General features: G+C 53.8%; 1 protein-coding gene across 2 annotated transcripts; it reads right to left on the bottom strand.

Annotated features, from left to right (window-relative positions):
* Window positions 1–2,478: 2,478 nt before the first annotated feature.
* LOC123362504 (GDP-L-fucose synthase-like) lies at window positions 2,479–20,214 on the bottom strand. Of its 2 annotated transcripts, none has more exons than XM_045002855.1 (11): window positions 20,105–20,214; window positions 16,667–16,829; window positions 12,524–12,638; window positions 10,967–11,095; window positions 9,563–9,636; window positions 9,034–9,167; window positions 6,063–6,127; window positions 5,193–5,259; window positions 4,756–4,835; window positions 3,895–3,994; window positions 2,479–3,343 (listed from the first exon to the last, which is right to left on the bottom strand). In XM_045002855.1, the coding sequence occupies exons 2-11, from the start codon at window positions 16,816–16,818 to the stop codon at window positions 3,288–3,290; spliced, it is 972 nt and encodes a 323-aa protein (XP_044858790.1). In that variant the 5' UTR covers window positions 16,819–16,829; window positions 20,105–20,214; the 3' UTR covers window positions 2,479–3,287. The 2 variants fall into 2 exon arrangements, with proteins under 2 accessions (XP_044858790.1, XP_044858789.1); XM_045002854.1 differs by lacking the exon at window positions 20,105–20,214 and adding an exon at window positions 18,715–19,088.
* Between the last annotated feature and the right edge of the window lie 294 nt (window positions 20,215–20,508).

Below are 20,508 nucleotides of genomic sequence, written 5' to 3'. Positions count from 1 at the left end.
CACCTCTCAGGTGGTGGGTGGGAGTTAGCCCCAAAATGGAGCCGTGGGTGGAACAGCCCATCCCCTCATGATTTTGTTTGCCAGTTTGGCCTATTTCCAACACATTTAGTCCACTGATTTTTGGCCACTGTACCTTGTTTATCTGCCAGGATCGTAACAGTCCTCCAGTCACAGCAGGAGACTCTAGTGCTTCCAATTAATTCCCTGTCTCCTGAAATATTTTTTCTCAAACAATTTATGACAGGCCCTTGGACAGTCCATGAACCTTTACGCACTGGGTAAAGTAGGCCTGGCTAGACCTCCTTTACTGCACCGGGGGGGTGGTAGGAAACCTGACCTGGGGGAGAGGGAAACTGAGGCTTGGGGCTGTTTCCTATCCCACCTTCCTCCCTCTGGGCCCTGTTCCAACGTGCCGGCACTTTGGCTAGTTGAAAGTAAGGGTGATTCGGGCCGGTGGGGGGTAGGAGAACAGGGCTGCAGAGCTCCGGGGTGACCCATCTCTCCAGCCACACAGCCGTGAAGCACGGGGCCTGGGGGCCAGGACGATGCTAGCTCGCCCTGAGAATAGGGATGGGCAGCAACGCTAAAGCTGGGCTATGGGCCCTCTTGTTCCTCAACAGGCAGCTGTTCAAATTCCCTAGCCCAGGGTTTCTCAAACGCAGCCACTAGCAGATTTTTTTTGCAGCTATGACCTCTCTAAAGCATGGGTGGAGATGGGGGAGGGGCAAAGCCCCTCCCTGCAGCACTCAGCTGTTAGTCCTGAATAGCTGTTACCAAGAGCCGCGAGAGATGCGCTGGTGTTTGCATTGGCAGCACCAGCAGGGATCAGCACCTGGAACCGTGCAGCTGCTGGAGACTTGTAGGGCTGGCGTGCCTGGTGCCAGAGGCGGTTCTTGTCAGCGGAGGCAGCTGCAGCATTTGGGCAGTGGGGCATTCCCCAGAACTGCTCCCACCCAGCCAGGGAACAGGGCGCCTGAGGCCCCACACGTGGCCAGTGAGTTCCTGACCCCGCTAGGGCAGGCTCTCAACACAGGGCTATGGGAGACAGGGACAGAGAGAGGGTTGTTAGAATGGCCACCAGGAAGAGGTAATGGCTGCACTGATGTCCCCAGAAACATCTGTGAGACAACTCTCTCCTGCGTGACCCCTGCAGAGCCTGAACCAACAGCAGGGGTGGAAGGGGATTTTCCTTGCATGCTGTGTGTGCGGCTTGGGTCAGTGCAGGGGTAACAGCAAACCAATGGGCCGCTGCTGTTCCTTGCGAAGGGGAGGGAGGGCACCCCAGCCTCTGAGCCTGCCTGTTGACCCATCCCCACACTGTCAAAGATGCTTTGGGCCGAGAGCCGCTGGAAGAACCAAGGGGTGGGAGTGTCTCTAATGCTAAACTCACTGGTGCCTTGGCTTAGTGCCCACCTGCTCCCAAGGCAATGCTCGATGCCAGCAGAGGTGTAGAGAGTTTCAACACCCCTCCCCCACAAAAAGCTTGCCTGTCCCTAGGTGTTGGAATAGTCCATGAGTTGCTGGTGCAGCCAGACAGGCTGTAACAGTGGCTGGAGAGTGAATGTTTCACAGTGTAAGAGCTACACAGCTGGGCTTTTTCCCTTTCTGAAAGAGGCCCTGGGGAAAGCAGTTGGCCTAGGGGAGTGGAACATGGGCACACCTCAAGCCAGCCCTTGCTCAGCTGCAGCCACTCATGGCAGATGGGGGTGGCATCTCCCAGGAAAGCTTCCTGTCAAAGTCTAGGGGACTGCACGTTCTCCCAGGGTAGGTGATGGGAGCACCTTCACAGAGGATGGTTAGCAACAAGACTAACTAAAGTAGCAGCAGCAGCTGTAAGAGATCGTGTCCTCTCTCATTGCTCTGCTGGAGAGCACTGGAAGCTCCATCACCTGATTTAAAATAAGACCAAGCACCAGAACCTCTTGGGGACAAGTCCACACTGAGCCAGAGGGACACCCTAGAAAGCCTGCAGACCTTCCAGTTGACTTCTTCCAAACATTGGTGACAATAAGTAGGGACAGGGAGGGACACTTGCTCCCTTATCAAGGGGAGGGATAGCTCAAAGTGGTTTGAGCATTGGCTTGCTAAACCCAGGGTTGTGAGTTCAATCCTTGAAGGGGCCACTTAGGGATCTGGGGCAAAAATTGGTCCTGCTAGTGAAGGCAGGGGGCTGGACTCGATGACCTTTCAAGGTCCCTTCCAGTTCTAGGAGATTGGTATAACTCCAATTATTACCTATTATTTTTTATTACCTATCTCCCCCAGTCTGAGCACTGCAGGAGAGCCTCACTCTGCCATTCTAACCCTGGAGGAGAAGGCAAGATTTCTGATAATGAACAGCCCTCACTGTTGAGCAGCACCAGCCACTGGCAACAAAAGAGGGAGTGTCCCAGGAACGTGACATACAGCTGGGCTGCCCAAGCTCTGGTTCAGGATTAACGCTCTGCATCTTGTTTTTACAAGAGCATAAACACAAGGGAAAAAAATCAGCTTTGATTTATTCTGAACCTAATTCCAGACTGCTTTACACTTGATTGGCAGCCTGACCAATTACAGCTTAACATGAGGTGACAACAGCATGGGCAAGATAAGGGATCCAGCGAGAACAGTGATGAGGTCTGATGGAGAGGGGGCTCTGTCGATTTTAAAAAATATTCATTAGATGATGCCAAGGCAGCATGTAAACTTCCAGGTACCTCAACCCTCAGGTCCAACCCTCCAGCCGCTCCCAGGGCGGTGTCCTTGGGGGACGCCCAAGAGGGTTTTCACTAGGCAAGACTTCCCTTCCTAAACGCCTTTTGACCGAAGCTAGAGCTGAACCTGAGGGGCTCTTCAGGCTGCAGTTCCTGGGATATTTATAACCACAGGGAGGGATGTTGGAAGCATTGCGGGGGAAGCCTCAGTCTTTGCATTTTTGGAACCTTTTAACAAAGATTCACTTTGATCCCTGAACAGAGAGTTTCTCCCCATTCCACCCCACAAAGTTCTACGCCCCTGGCTGGCTGAGATGACTAGTAGTGTGAGTCCTGTGTCACAGAGAAAGACAGGGTATCTCCACCCCTAATGCTACACATTTCTCACTCATGTTTGCTGAGCTTATCTGTGATTTGGCCATTCAGGATCTCTGCCCCCACCCCACTCAGAGACAGCTTTTCCAAAGTAGAATTTATCTCCAGCATCATTTCACAGCCCCAAACTACCTCACGCATCCCCTCCTCTGCTCCAGCAAAGGAAAACCCTGAGTCTCAGAGGAACCTCCGATAATCACAACGGCTTTGGTGTGCTGGTCACTTCCGGGCGATGTCGTAGTGCACGTTGAACCAGTCACAAGTTTCCTTCACAGCTGGAGGGGAAGGGGGAAGGCAGTTAGACCCCCATACAGCCCGAAGCAGCACAACCAGCGGCGGCTCCCTCCCTCCAGTTAATGCTGTGCCACTGGCCGCTGTTTACTGAGCTAGGAGTGGAAGAATCATTGTCGCCATGCCAGAGGAGGAGGAAATGGACCAGGGAGATGAAGTGACCCATCTGAAGTCACAGGCTGTCTCAGAGCTGGGAACAGAACCCAAAAATCTGAGCCCCCAGGCCAGTGCTTCAATCACTGCACTGTCCTGCCCCTACAACCAGAGCTGCTGCCTCTGCTCACAGGGGTTTCTCACAGCATCTCTTTAGACACTCGCTGCATTTGCATTCGTGGTGCATGCACCACGGTGATGCCTGAGGCTGTGGGACCAAGTTCCCAGCACCCGCGGGAGGGAGAAGGCCTTCCCCACAAACCCTACCCGACTCCTTTGGAGGGCAGAGGTGAGATCAGACATACGCAGCCGATGCAGTGCAGTGGATGTTCCCACCGAGGGGCAGGAGAACTAGAACGACTCCTGACCAGCGCGGCCTTACCTTGTTTGAACGGCGTGAACGGGAAGTCGGGCAGGCACCGCCTCAGCTTGCCGTTGCTGGCTGTTTTCTTGAACTGGCCGTCGGATTTCGTCGTGTCAAACTGGACACCGCGGGGGGTAAGGGAAAACAAACGGGAATTCTGCCGAGTTCGAAGCTACCGTTACTCCGGGACGACCCCCACTGGTAGCAGCCAGGCAGGACAAGAGCTGGGGCCTTGGTAGCAAAGGTCTACTTTGCGTGTCCCTTTCTGTAAGGTTTGCAGCTGTCTCGGTGCTGCCAGCAGACCCTGGGCCTTAACCACAAGATCTTGCTGTTAGTTAGTCCTGACCAGCCAGGCGCAGGGGTGAGTGGAGAGATCCTACAGGAGGGAGAGCCCTCGCGCCCGCTGTTTCCAGGGAAGAGGCTGACAATAAAGGGGGCCCATAGCCAAACCTGGAACGTCCCGTGCGAGCAGCAACTGCGGTCACCCTCTCAGCTGCACCACGAATGGAAGCCGCCGTCTCCAAGGAGACCCCAGGGTCACCATCAGATCGCAGAGACCTCCATGGCCCCAACTTCCAAGCACGGATCGAACATCCATGGAACAAGTTCTCCAGTCGGAGACCGACCCACGGGAAGCGAGGGGAGTCCCATCGCTTGAGCCATTTCACGCTGGACCAGACCGAACATTGGAGAACATGCCGCAGGGAATAATCTTGCACTGGATCAGCGGGGAATTAAGCCTTAGCTGTTTGGACGTGACAGTTCTCCCCCTCCCCAGGGTGCACGCGAGTGCGGGGAATGGGTGCCAGGCAAGGACCCTGAGAGCCAGGCACAGCTCAGGGAGGCCGGGCGTCGGAGCAGCCATTTGTAAAAGGATACGATGAGTTCTCCCTTGAAATCCATGGCTTCCACGACGCTCTCCGCAGCTTCCCTGATAGAGACCTCGTCCTCTTCTCCCACTAAGCAGAGAGCAAGGGTGAGGCTAGGCAGTTCTTCCGCCCCTGGTGCCAGCCACAAATCGCCGCCCGCCCTGCTCTCGTAGCCACTTGCCTCCCCTTAGAGACGGGAGGGTGGGAGACCAGAGCCTGCAGCCGCCTCGTGCCACCACTGCGGGCTCTAGGTCAGCCTGTGGGGGGCGCTGAGGAGAGGGACGTTCTGCACTGACCCAGCTACAGAAGCAGATAGGACGGCATGGGGAGCAGTGGGGACACGGGACTTCCCCTCCTAGTGCTGCAATACAAGCTGAGGGCATCTGCCAAAGGGGCCAGGGTTGTGACACCGTCAGAGGGAGAGCGATGGCATAGGGGACACCTTACCTGAGAGGATGATGGGCTCCACCTCGTCGTACTCCCTTAGGACCCAGAGGAAGAGCCGTGCCAGGTCCTGTGGGCACAAAGGAGCAGCTCTTAGTCCCTCTGTCTCCTCCCTTTCCCCTCCCGGGAGCCACAGGATCCCAGCTCAGGGCACAGACACAAGCTCCTCTTTGCTGAAGGCCGGGGATGTTGTATGGGGGCTGTTGCCAGGAAGCTGAGCCTGCTACAGCAGGGCAAAGCAGGAACAGCTCCAGTCTCTCGCTCCCCAAGCTGCCAGCTCCCTCCCTCTGAGCCTTGCTTTAAAGGGGGCCTTTAAAGAGACCCCAGCCCTGGCTTGGCAGGAATAAACACAGTCATTCTGGTAGACATGGCCAAGCTAACAGAGAACCATGATACCTCCCAAAGGGCGGCCTCCGCCAAGGCCCAGCTCCCGAGAGCCCGCACCCGCATGCTGCCAAGGCAGGGCCAAGCTGAACCCCTCTCCCCAGCTAGTGTGCAGGGTTGGATGTGCAATCTGGGACCTGTCCTAGGTTTACTGCTCGTTATTTGTCAGAGACACTTGCTCATTTTAGCAGCTTTACGTGGCTCATATAACGGTAACAGTCTGTGCCTGAGTGCAGGGAGCTAACAGCACACCCAGGCCAGGGCTTCAGATTGCCTAGGCACATGCCAGCGTGTCGCTGCAAAGGGTCACATGGCTTCAGAGTCCCCTCTGCCAGCAACCCCCGCCGATCAGAACACACCTCCCACACCCTGCTAATTGCCAGCCTCCCAGGGCCAAGCAACCCATTCTCCCAGCCATGGGGTCAGGATGTCTGAAATCTGCTCTGGGCCCAGTCCAAACGGGCTGGACTCCGTGAAGGCCGTGCCTACCAGAGAGTAGATGAATTGTCTCCTGGGCTTTCCCGTCCCCCAGACAGTGAGAGCCGTGCCATTTTCTGTGGGACAATCACAAGAACGGCCATTAGTGGATGTTCCAACTGCAGCATTGGCCTGGTCAACCACAGGTTCCCCCCCACCCCCCTATCCAAACACCCTCGTGCAACAGAAAGCCAGGCCAGCTTTCCTCTCTAAAGCCGAGGTGCAGCCCCCGGAGACTACAGATCCCAGCATGCCATGCTCCAGCTCGACGTAAGGGGCTGTAAGTAGCCATGTGTGACACTACGCCCCACATTCTTCAGAGATATTGTTATGATATAATTACAGCAGATCCATGATGTATTTTATGCAAGATGGATCATGTGAGATATCATTGGAAAGGTTATGATTTACTGAATAGGATTATCCTATTTATAGGCCTGTATCATTTCTGTATCTGAAGTTAGGAATACTGACTATGTATCAATGACAAGTGTGTTTACACCTGGGGGACACCCGCCAGACAATGCAATCAGTCTAGATAGCTCGCTGTGAGGAAGGGCCATGAGAGAGAACAAGAGGTCTCAGAAGATGTTTATCACCCACAGAGGAGTTCTTCCTGGGAATGCTGCAAACCGACTGAGTTATGGCAGCAAGGTCATGTGAGCAAGTCACCTGATACTGGACTCCAGGAATCATACCAGTATTTTTCCACTGACCGGGGGTGGGAATCACACTGGAAGACAAAGGATTCCTGCCATAGGTAAAACCTATTTAAGGCGGGGAGTGACATAATCATGGTTCCCTCTTGACTGAATCCCGGCCCAAGAGGGGAGCTGTAAACATCTAAAGAAAAGACTGAATGAGGGGAGAAGGACTAAGCCCAGGCTGGAAGACTGTCTAGCTCGTGAATGAAATATCTGAAGTTTTAAATTGCAAGCAAGTGCATCTGGCCTTCAAGAGTTTCTGCAGTCTGCCAAAAACAACATTTAGGGTGAGAAATTACTTCTTGTAACCAAGTATCAGAGGGGTAGCCATGTTAGTCTGGATCTGTAAAAGCAGCAAAGAGTCCTGTGGCACCTTATAGACTAACAGACGTATTGGAGCATGAGCTTCCGTGGGTGAATACCCACTTCATCAGATGCATGTAGTGGAAATTTCCAGGGGCAGGTATATATGTAACCAGTTTCTTTAGTATCTTAAACTTATATTGCATGTTTGTTTTATTTGCTAGGTAATCTGCTTTGATCTGTTTGCTATCCCTTATAATCCCTGACATCTACCTTTTGTAGTTAATAAACTTGGTTTTGTTTTCTCTAAAACCAGTTTATGGAATTTGTAACTGGAGGCGGGGGAAGGCTGTTGCATACCTTCCTCCACATTGAGGGAGGGGGCAAATTTAATGATCTTACGCTGTATACCCCTTAGCTGAGCCTTCCCATACAGAGCTGATCTCAGCATGTGTGTGTGTTTCTGTAGCTGGGTGTGTCCCTACCTGTGTGCGCACTGGTGGGGGCTTGAGAGCCTGTCACAGCAGCACAGTATAAAGGGAGCCCAGGCTGGTGGATCAGGCAGCTCAGTGGTGCCCCAGTTCCAAGTGGCATCCTGGGGGAACCTGTCACACCATGGAGTCAGAATGGCCCTTCTCTGTTCCTCACTGGCTGAGATTTGAGCATGGACCCCTTCCCTGACGCCGCACAGAAATCACTTGCTAGTTTCACTCCTGCAGGGAGGGGCGATACCCAGCCTAGAGCCAAGTGAGAAGGGAGGAATCCAACCATCATGGCTCTCAGGAACTTACCATCCAACAACTACAGCAGAAAACCCTGTTAGCAACCCTGCAGCTAGGGCTGCCCGGAGCCATCCATGGCTTGTTAGAGGCAGGGAGGTTTAGTTGTACAGTAGAAAAAACCCACAGGGTCCCAATGGACTCCACAAAACGTGACACTGCAGCCTGGATGCAGACCATTCTGGGTACCAATGGGTTAACCCTCCCATTTCCTGCCCCTCCCCCAAGCCCATCTTGTACCTGAGGATCAGTTCCATGCAGAGAGAGAGAGAGAGAGAGACATGACCTGGGGTCCTCTGTGTGTGTGTCCATTAATGAAACCATGGCACATACGGGAGGGATCTGCCCTAGCATCCTAGCTAAAATTCCCCTCCGTCTCCCATTCACAGTTGGGTGTTCACTTGGCGGCTGTCCTCCACCCCAGAGGCACCTGCATTTCAGTGGTGATGCATGTGGGCTTGTGGAGCTCTACAGAAAGCTACATCATCGCCACTTACAATTGCAGCAAAGGGCAACTTGTGCTTACTAAATGCCTAATGCTTTCATTAGGAAATCAGCCCCATGATCAATCGAGCCCTGATCGTCTCATGGGGCAACCCCCTTCCTAAATGAGGGCCAGAAACTCCCAGGACATTATTGCTTTGCGTACATAAATTCAGTACAGCAATCCTCCACACTGAGATATGTAGAAACATTCTGGATGGACCAAGCTTCGACCATCCTCTTAGCCCAGCGCTAAATGGTATCTACTCAACATATCTGCAGATATGAAACACCGTCACCTCAGCAACCTCAATAGCACACCAGGCGGCCAGGCGAAGATCAGAAAGAGAAAAGGATTTTGCAAACCAAATAATTTACAGTAGCCCCTTCAGCTATGCCTCTTCAAGCACTTCACTATTAGCCAGGTAACCCACATTTGAAAAAGGTAAGGGACACGCGAGGATCCATTCACCCACTGCAGAAATGCAGCAAGCTCTGGGGTGGAACATGGCACTTGTGTAACAACACACAGCAACACTTTCAGATAGTTTAGGGATAGGATGCAAAGAATGGCACAGTTTCATTAGGAGCAAAAAAGTCACATGACTTCCCTACCCACAGCAGGAATGGTCTTTGCTGCCCATATAGCCCTAGCAACAAAACCCTGTTGGGTGGACGATGAAGCTGAGAGCTGAATGAAGGCTCCCCACTCACTCTTTGCCAGGTACACCTTGTGGATCAGACCCGGAAGGACATGCCCGTCCTCGATGTTGTAGTTATCGTGAGGTCCGAAGACATTGGTGGGGATCACGGCGGTGAATCGGCAGCCGTGCTGTTCGAAATACCCCCTGGGAGAAGCGGGAGAGAAGGCCAGGGTAGGTGAGTGACTAGCTCAGTGGCTTGTTCCATGCAGCTGAGGGCTGCGAGCACAAGTCACTGTCCCCGTTCCGTGTATCAGAGCCTAACTCTGTTCTTCCAGCAGGGCTTAGGGAAATGAACTGGGGCCGGCCAGCCCCTCCGGGGCCCCTGCAAGTTCCATCCACCCCCAGCCTCACTCCTTGTGCCCGCTGAGGTCAGAGAGCACAGGGGGAAGGAATTATCCTATAGTGACAGTGATAATATTTATACAGTCCTTCATCTGGGGATCCCAAAGGTCTTTACAGAGATGTACGGACTGTGTAAGTCCCTCCCCTGAGCCACACAGCTTGGGGCTCGGGCGGAGTGGGGAGGGGATGGACCATACCTGTTCTGAACGTCGATCATTCTCTTGGCGTACGAGTACCCGAAGTTGGAGCTGTGAGGGGGCCCGTTGTGAATCTGGGGAAACGCAGTAGATGGCACGGTTGGGAAAAGTAATGTCAGCCTGATGAAAATGGGGTTTCAACCTCTGCTGCCTGGCTCCAGGGGGAAGGAGCGTATGGAGAATAAACGGAAGCTATGTCTGCACGGGAGCTTGACACCCAGGTTAGCCTAACCTGAGTGCGAGCGTCCACACAGCAAAGCTCTCCCCGTGCCCCCATGTCCTCGCTGTCTCTGCACTTGCCTGTGTGTGTTTGGGGGGAGTATCCCATGGTTCTTTGTGACGAGACGCTCTAGGATTCTTCCCCCCTGCCCCCATCAATCAGGTCAATTGCAAGAGAACTTATCTGTCCTTCAGGAAGGGATTGTGGGAAGGCACTGGAGGACTATTGGCACTCGCGTGATTTAGCCTGCATCCTCACTGCAGAGTAGGTGGGTTCCAGCCCAGATCCTGGGCTCTGACTTATACTATACTCCTAGCTGGGTCAGCTAGCCCAGGCTTAAAGCACCCCCCAGGCCAGGCCAGGCCAGAGCTTTCTGAAGGTGGACAGTGGGGAGGAGGGGGCTGGTGTTAAGGCTAGAACCCAGCTAAGAGCCCAGATTAGCTGTGCAGCGTAGACATATCCTGGGTTCGGAGAGGGAGAGCAGCCTCCTGGAGCCCCTCGATCCGCTGAAGGGGGAGCTGTCACCACCTGCCAGCCCTGGGCTCAGCTCGCATCAAAGACAAGTCACAGGCAGGCAGAGATGGCAGGAATCCTCTATGTCCCCTTATCCCTCTTGAGCCCGTGCTGCAGGGCTGCCCGAGGAGGCTGGGACAGGACTTGCACTGGACCTGATGATCCTGCTCCTTGTTTGGCCGGAGGGATCGCTGTCGAGCAAGGCAGGCGCGCCCCACTCTGCCCGACCCCACGTGCACATCAGTGCAATGAGTGAGGGACAGCCCCCACGGCGGTGCAGAGAACTAGGATGCAGCTGACTGGTTACGGCACAGGCCTGCATCAGAGAGCTGCAGGAATCCCAGCCCACGCAGGACGCTAGCCGAAGGGTCAGCTCTGCTCTCCCCATCACCCACCCACCCACCGAGTCAGCCAACCAAAGTGGGAAAGAAGACCAGAGCCAAGATGACCAGCTGTCACTCTCTCAGATCAGTGTAACTGGCATCACAGTAAGTTGTCCACCCGATGCACTGAGGCAGCCCCCAATGATCTCCCCCTCCAAGGTGCACGGTAACTTAACCAATGTTACTGTGCTTAAGCCACAGCTCTGGGCGGAGCAAAGGCGAAGCTGAGTGAGCGACAGGAGTTGTAAGGCAGGGTGCTGTGTGCCCAGCCCGAAGGCCGTCCCTTACCATGGACTCATCGATAGGATAGGTGGTCTTGTCCGGGAAGATGCAGGTGGAAAGGCAGGAGACGACTTTCTGCACTCCGAATTCATACGCTGAGTGAAGGACGTTGTCGTTGATGTGCACATTTCTCCGCTGGGGAAAAGACATCCAGCGGGGAGTTAGGAGTCACGTTATATTCGCATCGGTTTCCGCATGACCCACCCGGGCCTTCCAGCATGTCACAGGCTCAGGACAGGGAACGGGTCGCCATGGAGCTCTCAGGCTAGTCTCACTGGTGGTACCAGAGTTGAACGGCCGAGGGCTGAAGGGATAGTCCTTGGGGGAAGACTCCAAGCTTGTCTCTGGAGTCAGCAGTGGGATCAGCTCCAACCGCTCAGGTCTGGACTTTGCATTCCACCTCTCTCACGGCCGTGTCAGCTCTGGACCCAGCGAGGGCCCCACTCCCCAGCCCACCGCTCCTGCCAGAGGGCTGTCACTGCCCCCCGGTCAGGGAGTTCCGCTGCTCGTGTTGGTGCTATGGGGCTTTCAGGCCCCCATCTCTATGCAGACTTGCTATCTGCACAGCCCTTTCATACGGTCGCTCCCCAACCCCTCCCCAGGCACAGCCACTGCACCTACTGGGCTGGGCCGGGAATGGACCAGCATTTTTTTCCCCCAACGCTGATCCACAGCCAGGTGAAGGGAGACCAGACAAGGAGACGCGCACACAGAGCAGCGAGCCAGGAGGGCCAAACATTACCCAGCCCAGGGCTGTATCAGCAACTTGCCAGGTGCTGAAGGACTGCACTTAACTTGAGTAGGAAGGAGCAGACACCAGCCACCATGTGAAGACTACACATCCCAGAATGCAATGTTCCACCTGGAGCGAAGGGAAGACTGCTCAGCTCAAGGAGGAGCATTGCATGCTGGGACTTGTAGTCACCATGGATTGTTCTTCTGTACTACAGGTAAGGTGACTGCAGGCCGCTGAACCACATGGGCCAGCCCTGAGAAATCAGTCCAAGCTAGGTTGACCTAGTGTGCGTGTGTGATTCAGAGAAGAGGGCCAGGGGGTCCAACACCAGCTGCTAATAAGTCACTCACCAGCACCTGGGGAGAGAATCATCCCAGCCAAGGCCCTGGGGTTAATCTCTGGATGCAGGGCTAGTGCTGGGGACAGTTCATTAGCCCCACAAGTGCCCTGGTGGGAAAGTGGTTCCCAGTTCAGCAGCACTCACATGGCCCACCTGCAGTGTCAGAAGGCCCAGCACCCAACGGGTTAATGACTTTATCCACCCATTTAATAAGCCTGAGCATCCTGGGCTCTATTTCTGGCCCTCCACGTGAGACCCAGGGAAGTCATGTCTCGGTGCCTCAGTTTCCCTACAATTACAGTGGTGCTAACACTAACCTACAGCCTGGACGCAGGGGGTGTGGCGAGGGTTAATTCATGAATGTCTGCAAAGCACTCCCAAGTCCTTGGAGGAAGGGCAAAGGGGGATCACATGGCAGGGTGCAGCGAGAGTGACAGCTCGCTGGACCAGATGTTACATCTTTGCATTTGCCACCCTGGCCCCTTACCCAGAAATCCAGGTTGTATTTGATGTTTTTGAAGAGGCCTCCCACCAAGGCTGCCAAGTGGATCACGTGGGTGGGTCTGTATTTCTCATACAGGGCTCTGGTCTCCGCAGCGTTCCTACAGGGGAGAGGAAACAACAAACAGAACCCTCAGGGGCACATTCTAGCCATCCTAGGTACCTGTCTGGCCCCCATGACCACAGTATCTGAGCACCTCACAGTCTTTGATGTATTTAGCCTCACAACCCCTGGGAGGCAGGGCAGTGCTGTTATCCCCAAATTACAGATGGGAAACTGAGGCACACAGTGACTTCCCCAAGGTCACACAGGGAGTCGAAAGATCTCCCAAGTCCCAGATTGGTGTCATCACCACTGGACTGTCCACATGCCGGTTGGACACCATGCTGCGGGCTAGCTGCGATGAGATGGGAGCGGATGGCGGGGGAAGAGGCGTGGAAGGAGCCTGGTGCCAGACCCTTGACCCAGCAAGCACCGTTAATGAGCAATTAACTAACCGACTGCACAGCAGTGGCAAGAGCATCCTGGGGAACGAAGCTGAAGGCAATAGCTGGCCCGTGTCCCCTTTAATTCCCAGTCAGGTAAACCTCAAGGGGTAACGCTGTCAGGAAAGGAGCCCCAACGTGCTGCTTAGCATTAGTGTGCTGACTGGCTGCGGCGTGGTGGCGCCCACGACTGGGGAAAGCCTTGTGGATGCTTGTCAGAAAGAACAGCAATAAATGTAAAAATACCTGAGAAGTGGAAACCCCGAGGAGTTACTTAGTGCAGCCCCCAGGAGGAGAACTAGGAGTAACAGGATGGAAAAGGAAAGGTTAGGGACGGACGTCAGGAAAAAGGAGTTGGCTGCAGAAGAAGTGGGTCTCAAGGAAACGGGCTAAAGAAGCAGGAAAGAAAATATGCTGGCGGGAACAATCCTGCATTGACAGCTGGGTGCTGTCCAAACATAACAGAGAGACCCTCCCTGGCCCAAAGGAAATACAGACGACAGGTGGATACGATGAACAGCACCTTGCGCTGTCCTGTCTGTTGAGACAGTTCTGAACAAGGGGGTAAGCAGGAGACACAGCACGGCAGCTGCCTAACCACTGTGGAGTGTTTTGTACCTATCCCGGCACAGGTGAGCTTTGATCTCATAGGCCTTTGCTGTCTGCCATTTCTCTTACACACACCATCGCATGTCAGTTATACAGGTCTTTTTATCCTCAAAGCATTTTACACAGGTAACTAACGGGCCCGCACAGCACCCCTAAGCAGTGCGTTGTACAGTCAGAGAAACCGAGGTGACTTGCCCAAGGCCAAAGAGGGAGTCAGTGTCAGGGCGAGTTAGAACTCAAAGAGTTCCTGGCTCCCAGCCTTGTTCTCAGGAGGCAGTAAGCTGATCTTGCTGCTGATTAAATGCCACTCCTGTTAGCACACGGAGCGTCAAACAAACCTGCAGCACAAGGACAATGAGACTTCTTGCCTCATGAGGGTTTGATAGGTGTGTGCTGCCACCACTAGAACGATTAGAGAGACAAGGGGGGAGGCAGTATCTTTTATTGGACTAACTTCTGTTGGCAAGAGAGACCTAAAGGAAAGCTCCGTGTAAGGTAATATCCTGGGACCAACATGGCTACACCACCACTGCAGATCACTAAAACCAGACAGGATGAAAGCTCTGGATGGACCAGACAGGACCTATTCGGTCACTTTCACCGGGGAAGGGGGCGGGGCTCCAGGGAGTGGCATACGTGGGGGAATGTGATTGGACCCGGTGACAGCAAGGACTGAATTGCCAAAGAGAGGTTATCGTTTAACTTTCCTTGGCTGGGATTGGCCAGGCTCCTTGCCTGGTGCTACAAATGACATGGCAGCTGCAGGAGCGAAAACAGCACGTGGCTAGGAAGCCAGCAGATGGAGGGCTCAACAGCAGAGATAGCGGATAGACCCAAAGGACCCATCTCCTTAGCCTAGCCCCGGCATGGTCCTACAGCACCCCTCACTCACACCATTTCCTTTTTTAAAGGCACAATACTCCTGACCTCCGTCTACGTGAGGATCAACATTGCCCAGACCCTGAACGCACTCAGGGTCTCCAGCGCGCTGCATTTCCACTACACCAGGGGCCCATGGAATAGAAGCACTTACACCCTGCCCTCTGCCTGACTTCTTCTGGAACAGAGCTGCTCCCTGATCAACCCCACAACCCCAGTCACCAGCAGATCCTCTGAGCCACACGCCACATGTGGCCAGCCACCTCCAGTTAATCTGACATCAGACTTCTGAATACGCATCCAGTTTGCTTTCGTTTCACGAGGCTGCACCTGGGAGGGGAGCGGTGTTAACACATGCGAGGCAGCTGCAATGGGCTCATTCTGTGGCTGTCTCAACTACTCCAAAAGCCAGTTTAAACCAGAAGTGAACATGAGTCTGAGATGAACTGGGACTGTTCTTAAATGTGGGCTGTGAATGCTGAGTGGGGAGTGTTGGCCTGGGAGGATGGTTTACATTGGGGGATGGGAGACTGGCCTTGAGGGAGGATACCTGAGCATGTAATGTGAGAACCCAGGAAAGGGTTAGAGGCCAGGTGACAAACTGAACAAAGGCAGGGGGAGGAGATGCTGAAGAGAGAGGGAGTTTCAGGAGCTGGCTAGTGTAATGGAGGGGAGCCCCGACAGGGCTCTGACCCCACAATGGGGCTGTGGTGCCCCTGGGGCCCCAAGATGGACCTAATTGGGGGGGATCCTGTTGTCTGTGCCTGCAAGACCTGTCTTGGACTGGGTTCCTGTTGTCTAAATAAACCTTCTGTTTTCCTGGCTGCCTGAGCGTCATGGTGAATCGCAGGAAGCCAGGGGTGCAGGGCCTTGTGTCTCCCCACACTCCGTGACAGATTCTCCTACCCTCCACACTTAGGGTATGTCTACACAGCAGAAGCTGCACATGGGCTAGCCGACCCGAGCTAGCTGGAATCCAGCTAGAGTGGGTAACCATAGCAGTGAAGACAGCACAGCGGGCATAGTGCAAATCCAGCATGGACCCTAGGTACGCACTCAGCTTGCTAGCTCAGGTAGGCTAGCCTGTGGCCGGCTTTTGCTGTGTAGACCCACGTTTAGTGGGAAGAAAGAAAGTAAGGGGCTGACAGCATCACCTTAAGTCAGGCTCTGGCCATGCAGTTGTACCAGCGCACCTCCACCCTAACGTACAGCACCTTCCTGCTATTCCAGCACTACGGCTTCACACACAGCTCTGCCAATGCTCCTCACCAGCAGCGTCCATTGGTAGCTCCATTCCTGGGCGTCTCTGGAGAAGAGACTGCCTGTCATTCCAGAACCGTGTGGGAGTTTTGTAACAGGGCCTCGGACGAGGCACAGCCCTCCGCGCCACCCACATCATTTTCACTTGTCTGCCGAGGATTTGAACCCTGCTCTCCAGAAACTAGTGTGAGGGCACTCCCCCAGCAAGCCACCCCAGAATGGATAGGGACATTTCAGACAACAACGAACAAGCAAAGAAGAGTCCAGTGCAACAAGGATATTGGAGGAGATGTACTGGAACTGGAAAAGGTTCAGAAAAGGTCAACAAAAATGATGAGGGGTACGGAACGGCTTCTATATGAGGAGAGATTAATAAGACTGGGACTTTTCAGATTGGAAAAGAGACAACTATGGGGAGATATGATTGAGGTCTGTAAAATCATGAGTGGTGTGGAGAAAGTAAATAAGGAAGTGTTATTTACTCCTTCTCATAGCACAAGAACTAGGGGTCACCAAGTGAAATTAATAGGCAGCAGGTTTAAAACAAACAAAAGGAAGTTTTTCTTCACACAAGACACAGTCACACTGTGGAACTCCTTGCCAGAGGATGTTGTGAAGGCCAAGACTATATCAGGGTTCAAGAAGGAATTACGTAAGTTCATGGAGGATAGGTCAATCAATGGCTATTAGCCAGGGTGGACAGGGATGGTGTCCCTAGCCTCTGTTTGCCAGAAGCTGGGAATGAGCGACAGGGGATGGATCACTTGATGATTCCCTGTTCTGTTCATTCCCTCTGTGGCATCTGGCATTGGCCACTGTCAGAAGACAGGATACTGGGCTAGATGGACCTTTGGTCTGACCCAATATGACCGTTCTTATGTTCTTAAGGACTCACGTTAAGTCAGCGTCCTTGGAGCACACGAAGATCCATTCCTCATCTGGCCTGCCCTCTCCATCAGCAACCACCTTCTCAATGGCTCTCCCCACCAGTCCGGTGCCACCGGTTACCAGGATGCGCTTTGGCTTCGTTCCTGCCGGCTCTGCCATGGCTACAAAATCTGCAGGGCGGGAGGGAAGGCAATTAATCCCAGATCATCTCAGTGCTGAGATTCATGCTGCAAACCTGCCTGGCCAGATGCAACTGCAGAAGCCAGGAGCATGTGTGATCTTAACAGGGGCAGAGATCCTGGCAGGGTGAGCAAACCTGGTTTCCCACTTCCTCCATGTCACCAGAGAGGTCATCAAACCCCCACTTTGAAGGCAGTGAGCAAACTAGGATCCTGAGTAGCTCACGAGGGCAGTGGGAAACACAGCTGTTGCAAGGCAGCTGCACCACAGTTAGTGGGGAAGAGATCTGGCTAATCTGTGCCCTTTCCATCACTCCACTGCCATCCAGTGGCTGTTTGGTGAAATGAATTGCTGGATGCAGGAGGAATTTCCCCTGTTTTGAAGCACAACTTTTAATAATCTTTCAAGGCCTCTTTAATAAAAGCACAAGACTCAGAGATAGTTCTATGGGAATTAGAAGGACATCATCCACGGAGAAGTCACACCTACCATTGTTGCGAGTAACCCCTCTGATCACTAGAACTTAAAGCAATTAGAGACTTTTTTCTAGTTTGTTTCCTTTGTGCATTTAGCAGCACTTTGCAAGAGGCTGTTTACCTTAGTGGCAGCAGCAAAGCTGGAACGTAAGAGGCAGCAAGCAGGTGTGTGGAGAAGCTAAGGTGGTATTGGTCCCAGACCTTTCCAAAAGACCCTTATGAATACCTTTTTCAGGTATCTAAAAGGGTGTCATAAGGAGGAGGGAGAAAACTGGTTCGCTTTCGCCTCTAAGGATAGAACAAGAAGCAATGGGCTTAAACTGCAGCAAGGGAGGTTTAGGTTGGACATTAGGAAAAAGTTCCTAACTGTCAGGGTGGTTAAACACTGGAATAAACTGCCTAGGGAGGTTGTGGAATCTCCATCTCTGGAGATATTTAAGAGTAGGTTAGATAAATGTCTATCCGGGATGGTCTAGACAGTGTTTGGTCCTGCCATGAGGGCAGGGGACTGGACTCGATGACCTCTCGAGGTCCCTTCCAGTCCTAGAATCTATGAATCTATGAATATTATCAGAGAAGGAGAAAAACCCTTGCAATTTATTTAAGCAACTAAAAAATATTTTTGTACATGGTAGTTAAAGGGTGTTTTAAAAGAGCACTGATTTTTAAAGAATGGTTTAAAAAAACCCTCAGGTTATCAGTGTTCCTTAAATTAATTTTTTTTTAATAAACCAGCCACACTTCAAGTTGAGGGCATCACTGAAACTTCTTGACAGTGTCTCGCATTTAGGACCTCGCATTTAGGTTTTGTTTGGGCAGAGAGTGCGGGTAAAGCCCAGCATGAAAAGAAACGTTTTAAGAGATTCTCAAAAAAGTTTATGGGAGAGGGTTTTCTTGGATTTATACCTGCCCCTGCAGATCCCTGAACACAAAAAAGAAAGTGACACTGGACAGTTTCACTGTTCAAGCTGCATGAAGGGCCAGAAATAAATCAGACATGGGATCTCTAATTAATTAACCCAGGGGTCGGCAACCTCTTCATTTATTCACTCTGATTTAAGGTTTCGCGTGCCAGTAATACATTTTAACGTTTTTAGAAGGTCTCTTTCTATAAGTCTTTAATATATAACTAAACTATTGTTGTATGTAAAGTAAATAAGGTTTTTAAAATGTTTAAGAAGCTTCATTTAAAATTAAATTAAAATGCAGAGCCCCCCGGACTGGTGGCCAGGACCCAGGCAGTGCGAGTGCCACTGAAAATCAGCTTGTGTGCCGCCTTCGGCACCTGTGCCATAGGTTGCCTACCCCTGAATCAATCAATCACAGCTTGCCCCTTCCCCAGCACTTCCATTTCAATAATTTTATTTGCGAATGTGAAAGAACTAAGCATTGTACTCACCACCCCGTGACTCAGATTAATATAGTTATGGCAGGAGTCACCAATGGTGCTGTTACAAGTTATTTTTCTTAGTATTCAGTCTTTCAAGAAATGCTGTACTGTTGTTAGCTTTGTGATGGCGTCTCAATTTGGGGGAGCTGTTGCAAACAGCAAGAGAGTTTGCTCTTTGCCTTAATCTATCAGAGTAATTTCTCGGAGTAAAGTTGCTTTCGGGAAACTGGGCACAGGCACCGGGGCTGACATTTCTGGAAGAGTTGATTGACTGCGCGCCATTTGGGACCACCTCTGTTTCAGGACTGGTGCACAGAGTGCAAACAAGTTACAAGCATACTGGGGCCAGGTCTACACTACAAACTTACGTCGCTTAGGGGAGTATGGATTTTTCACAAGAGATGCAGTTATACCGACCTAACCTCGGGTGAGGACAGCACTACATCAACGGGAGGGTTCCCCCCCCCCCGCCTTCAGGGAGGTAAATTAACACCACCAACGGGAGAAGCCCTGCTGTCGGTGTAGCAGAGCATTCACTGAAGTGCTACACCGGCGCACAATGCAGGGTTTTAAGACCTACCCTCAGATCCCCCGTGTCACTGATTTCTCGGGGCAAAGCGACCTCCCCACCTTTCCCCGGGGCTCCTTGCAGAGCCAGCATCCCGCTGCTCCCGGGCGGGGCCCACCAGTCACCAGCACCCTGCCTGGGAATGGGTATCCACGGGCCTAGGGTGACTTCTAAACTGGGGGGGGGGGCAGGGCAGCTCCAGTCAGGCCAATGGGGCGGGGGGGGCTCCAGTCAGCCAATGGGGCTGGGGGGGGGGATTCTGAGCCTGTCTGAGGCTTGCAGTTTGTGGGGGCAGAAACCACACCCAGGTGGGTACCCTGTGAACCCGGGCTCCCCCATACCAGCCTCCCACCACAACCCCAACACACACACCAGCCCCCCTCGCTCTCCCCATACCGGCCCCCTTCCCCCTCCCCCCCATACCGAGCCCCCTTCCTCCTCCCCCCCATACCGGGCCCCCCTCCTTCTCTGCCCCCTGCTCCCCCCATACCAGCCTCCCACCACAACCCCAACACACACACCAGGGCCCCCCTCCCCTCGCTCCCCCCATGCCAAGGCCCCAACTTCTTCCACCCCCTCAACGGAGCCCCCTTCCTCCTCCCCCTCCCCCCCCATACCGGGCCCCCTTCCTCCTCCTCCTCCCCCCCATACCGGGCCCCCCTCCTTCTCTGCCCCCTGCTCCCCCCATACCAGCCTCCCACCACAACCAACACCCCCACCAGCCCCCCTCGCTCCCCCCCATACCGGGCCCCCTTCCTCCCCTCCCCCCATACCGAGCCCCCCATACCGGCCCCCCTTCCATGCCCCCGCCCCGGGGCTCCCGGCTCCCACCTGTGCCGCGCCGGTCGCTCCCTCCCGGACCCGGCTCCGCTTCCGCCAGCCCCGAGTCCGGGTCGCTCGCAGGTCGCAGCCCGCGGGGCTCGCTGGGAAATGGAGTCCGGACAGACAGACAGACAGCCGGGGGGGGGTGGCGGGGAGAGGGTGCAGGGGGGCGGTGCGGGGAGGACAGACAGACAGACGGGGGGGCAGAGAGACAGACAGAGGGTGCAGGGGGGCGGTGCGGGGAGGACAGACAGACAGCCGGGGGGGGGCAGAGAGACAGACAGAGGGTGCAGGGGGGCGGGGAGGACAGACAGACAGACAGCGGGGGGGCAGAGAGACAGACAGAGGGTGCAGGGGGGCGGGGCGGGGAGGACAGACAGACAGACGGGGGGGCAGAGAGACAGACAGAGGGT

The sequence above is a fragment of the Mauremys mutica genome, chromosome 2 (assembly GCF_020497125.1).
Source record: "Mauremys mutica isolate MM-2020 ecotype Southern chromosome 2, ASM2049712v1, whole genome shotgun sequence".
Classification (NCBI taxonomy): domain Eukaryota; kingdom Metazoa; phylum Chordata; order Testudines; family Geoemydidae; genus Mauremys; species Mauremys mutica.
This window is presented reverse-complemented; position numbering and strand designations above follow the sequence as displayed.

What these genes read in the sequence shown, in the direction of transcription:
- LOC123362504 (XM_045002855.1), bottom strand. Translation starts at nt 16,818, where the DNA reads ATGGCAGAGCCGGCAGGAACGAAGCCAAAGCGCATCCTGGTAACCGGT. An exon ending in GACAATTCATCTACTCTCTG is followed by an intron (nt 5,260 to 6,062) that starts GTAGGCACGGCC and finishes TTGTGCCCACAG; the next exon opens with GACCTGGCACGGCTCTTCCT. An exon ending in GTTCACGCCGTTCAAACAAG is followed by an intron (nt 3,344 to 3,894) that starts GTAAGGCCGCGC and finishes CTTCCCCTCCAG; the next exon opens with CTGTGAAGGAAACTTGTGAC.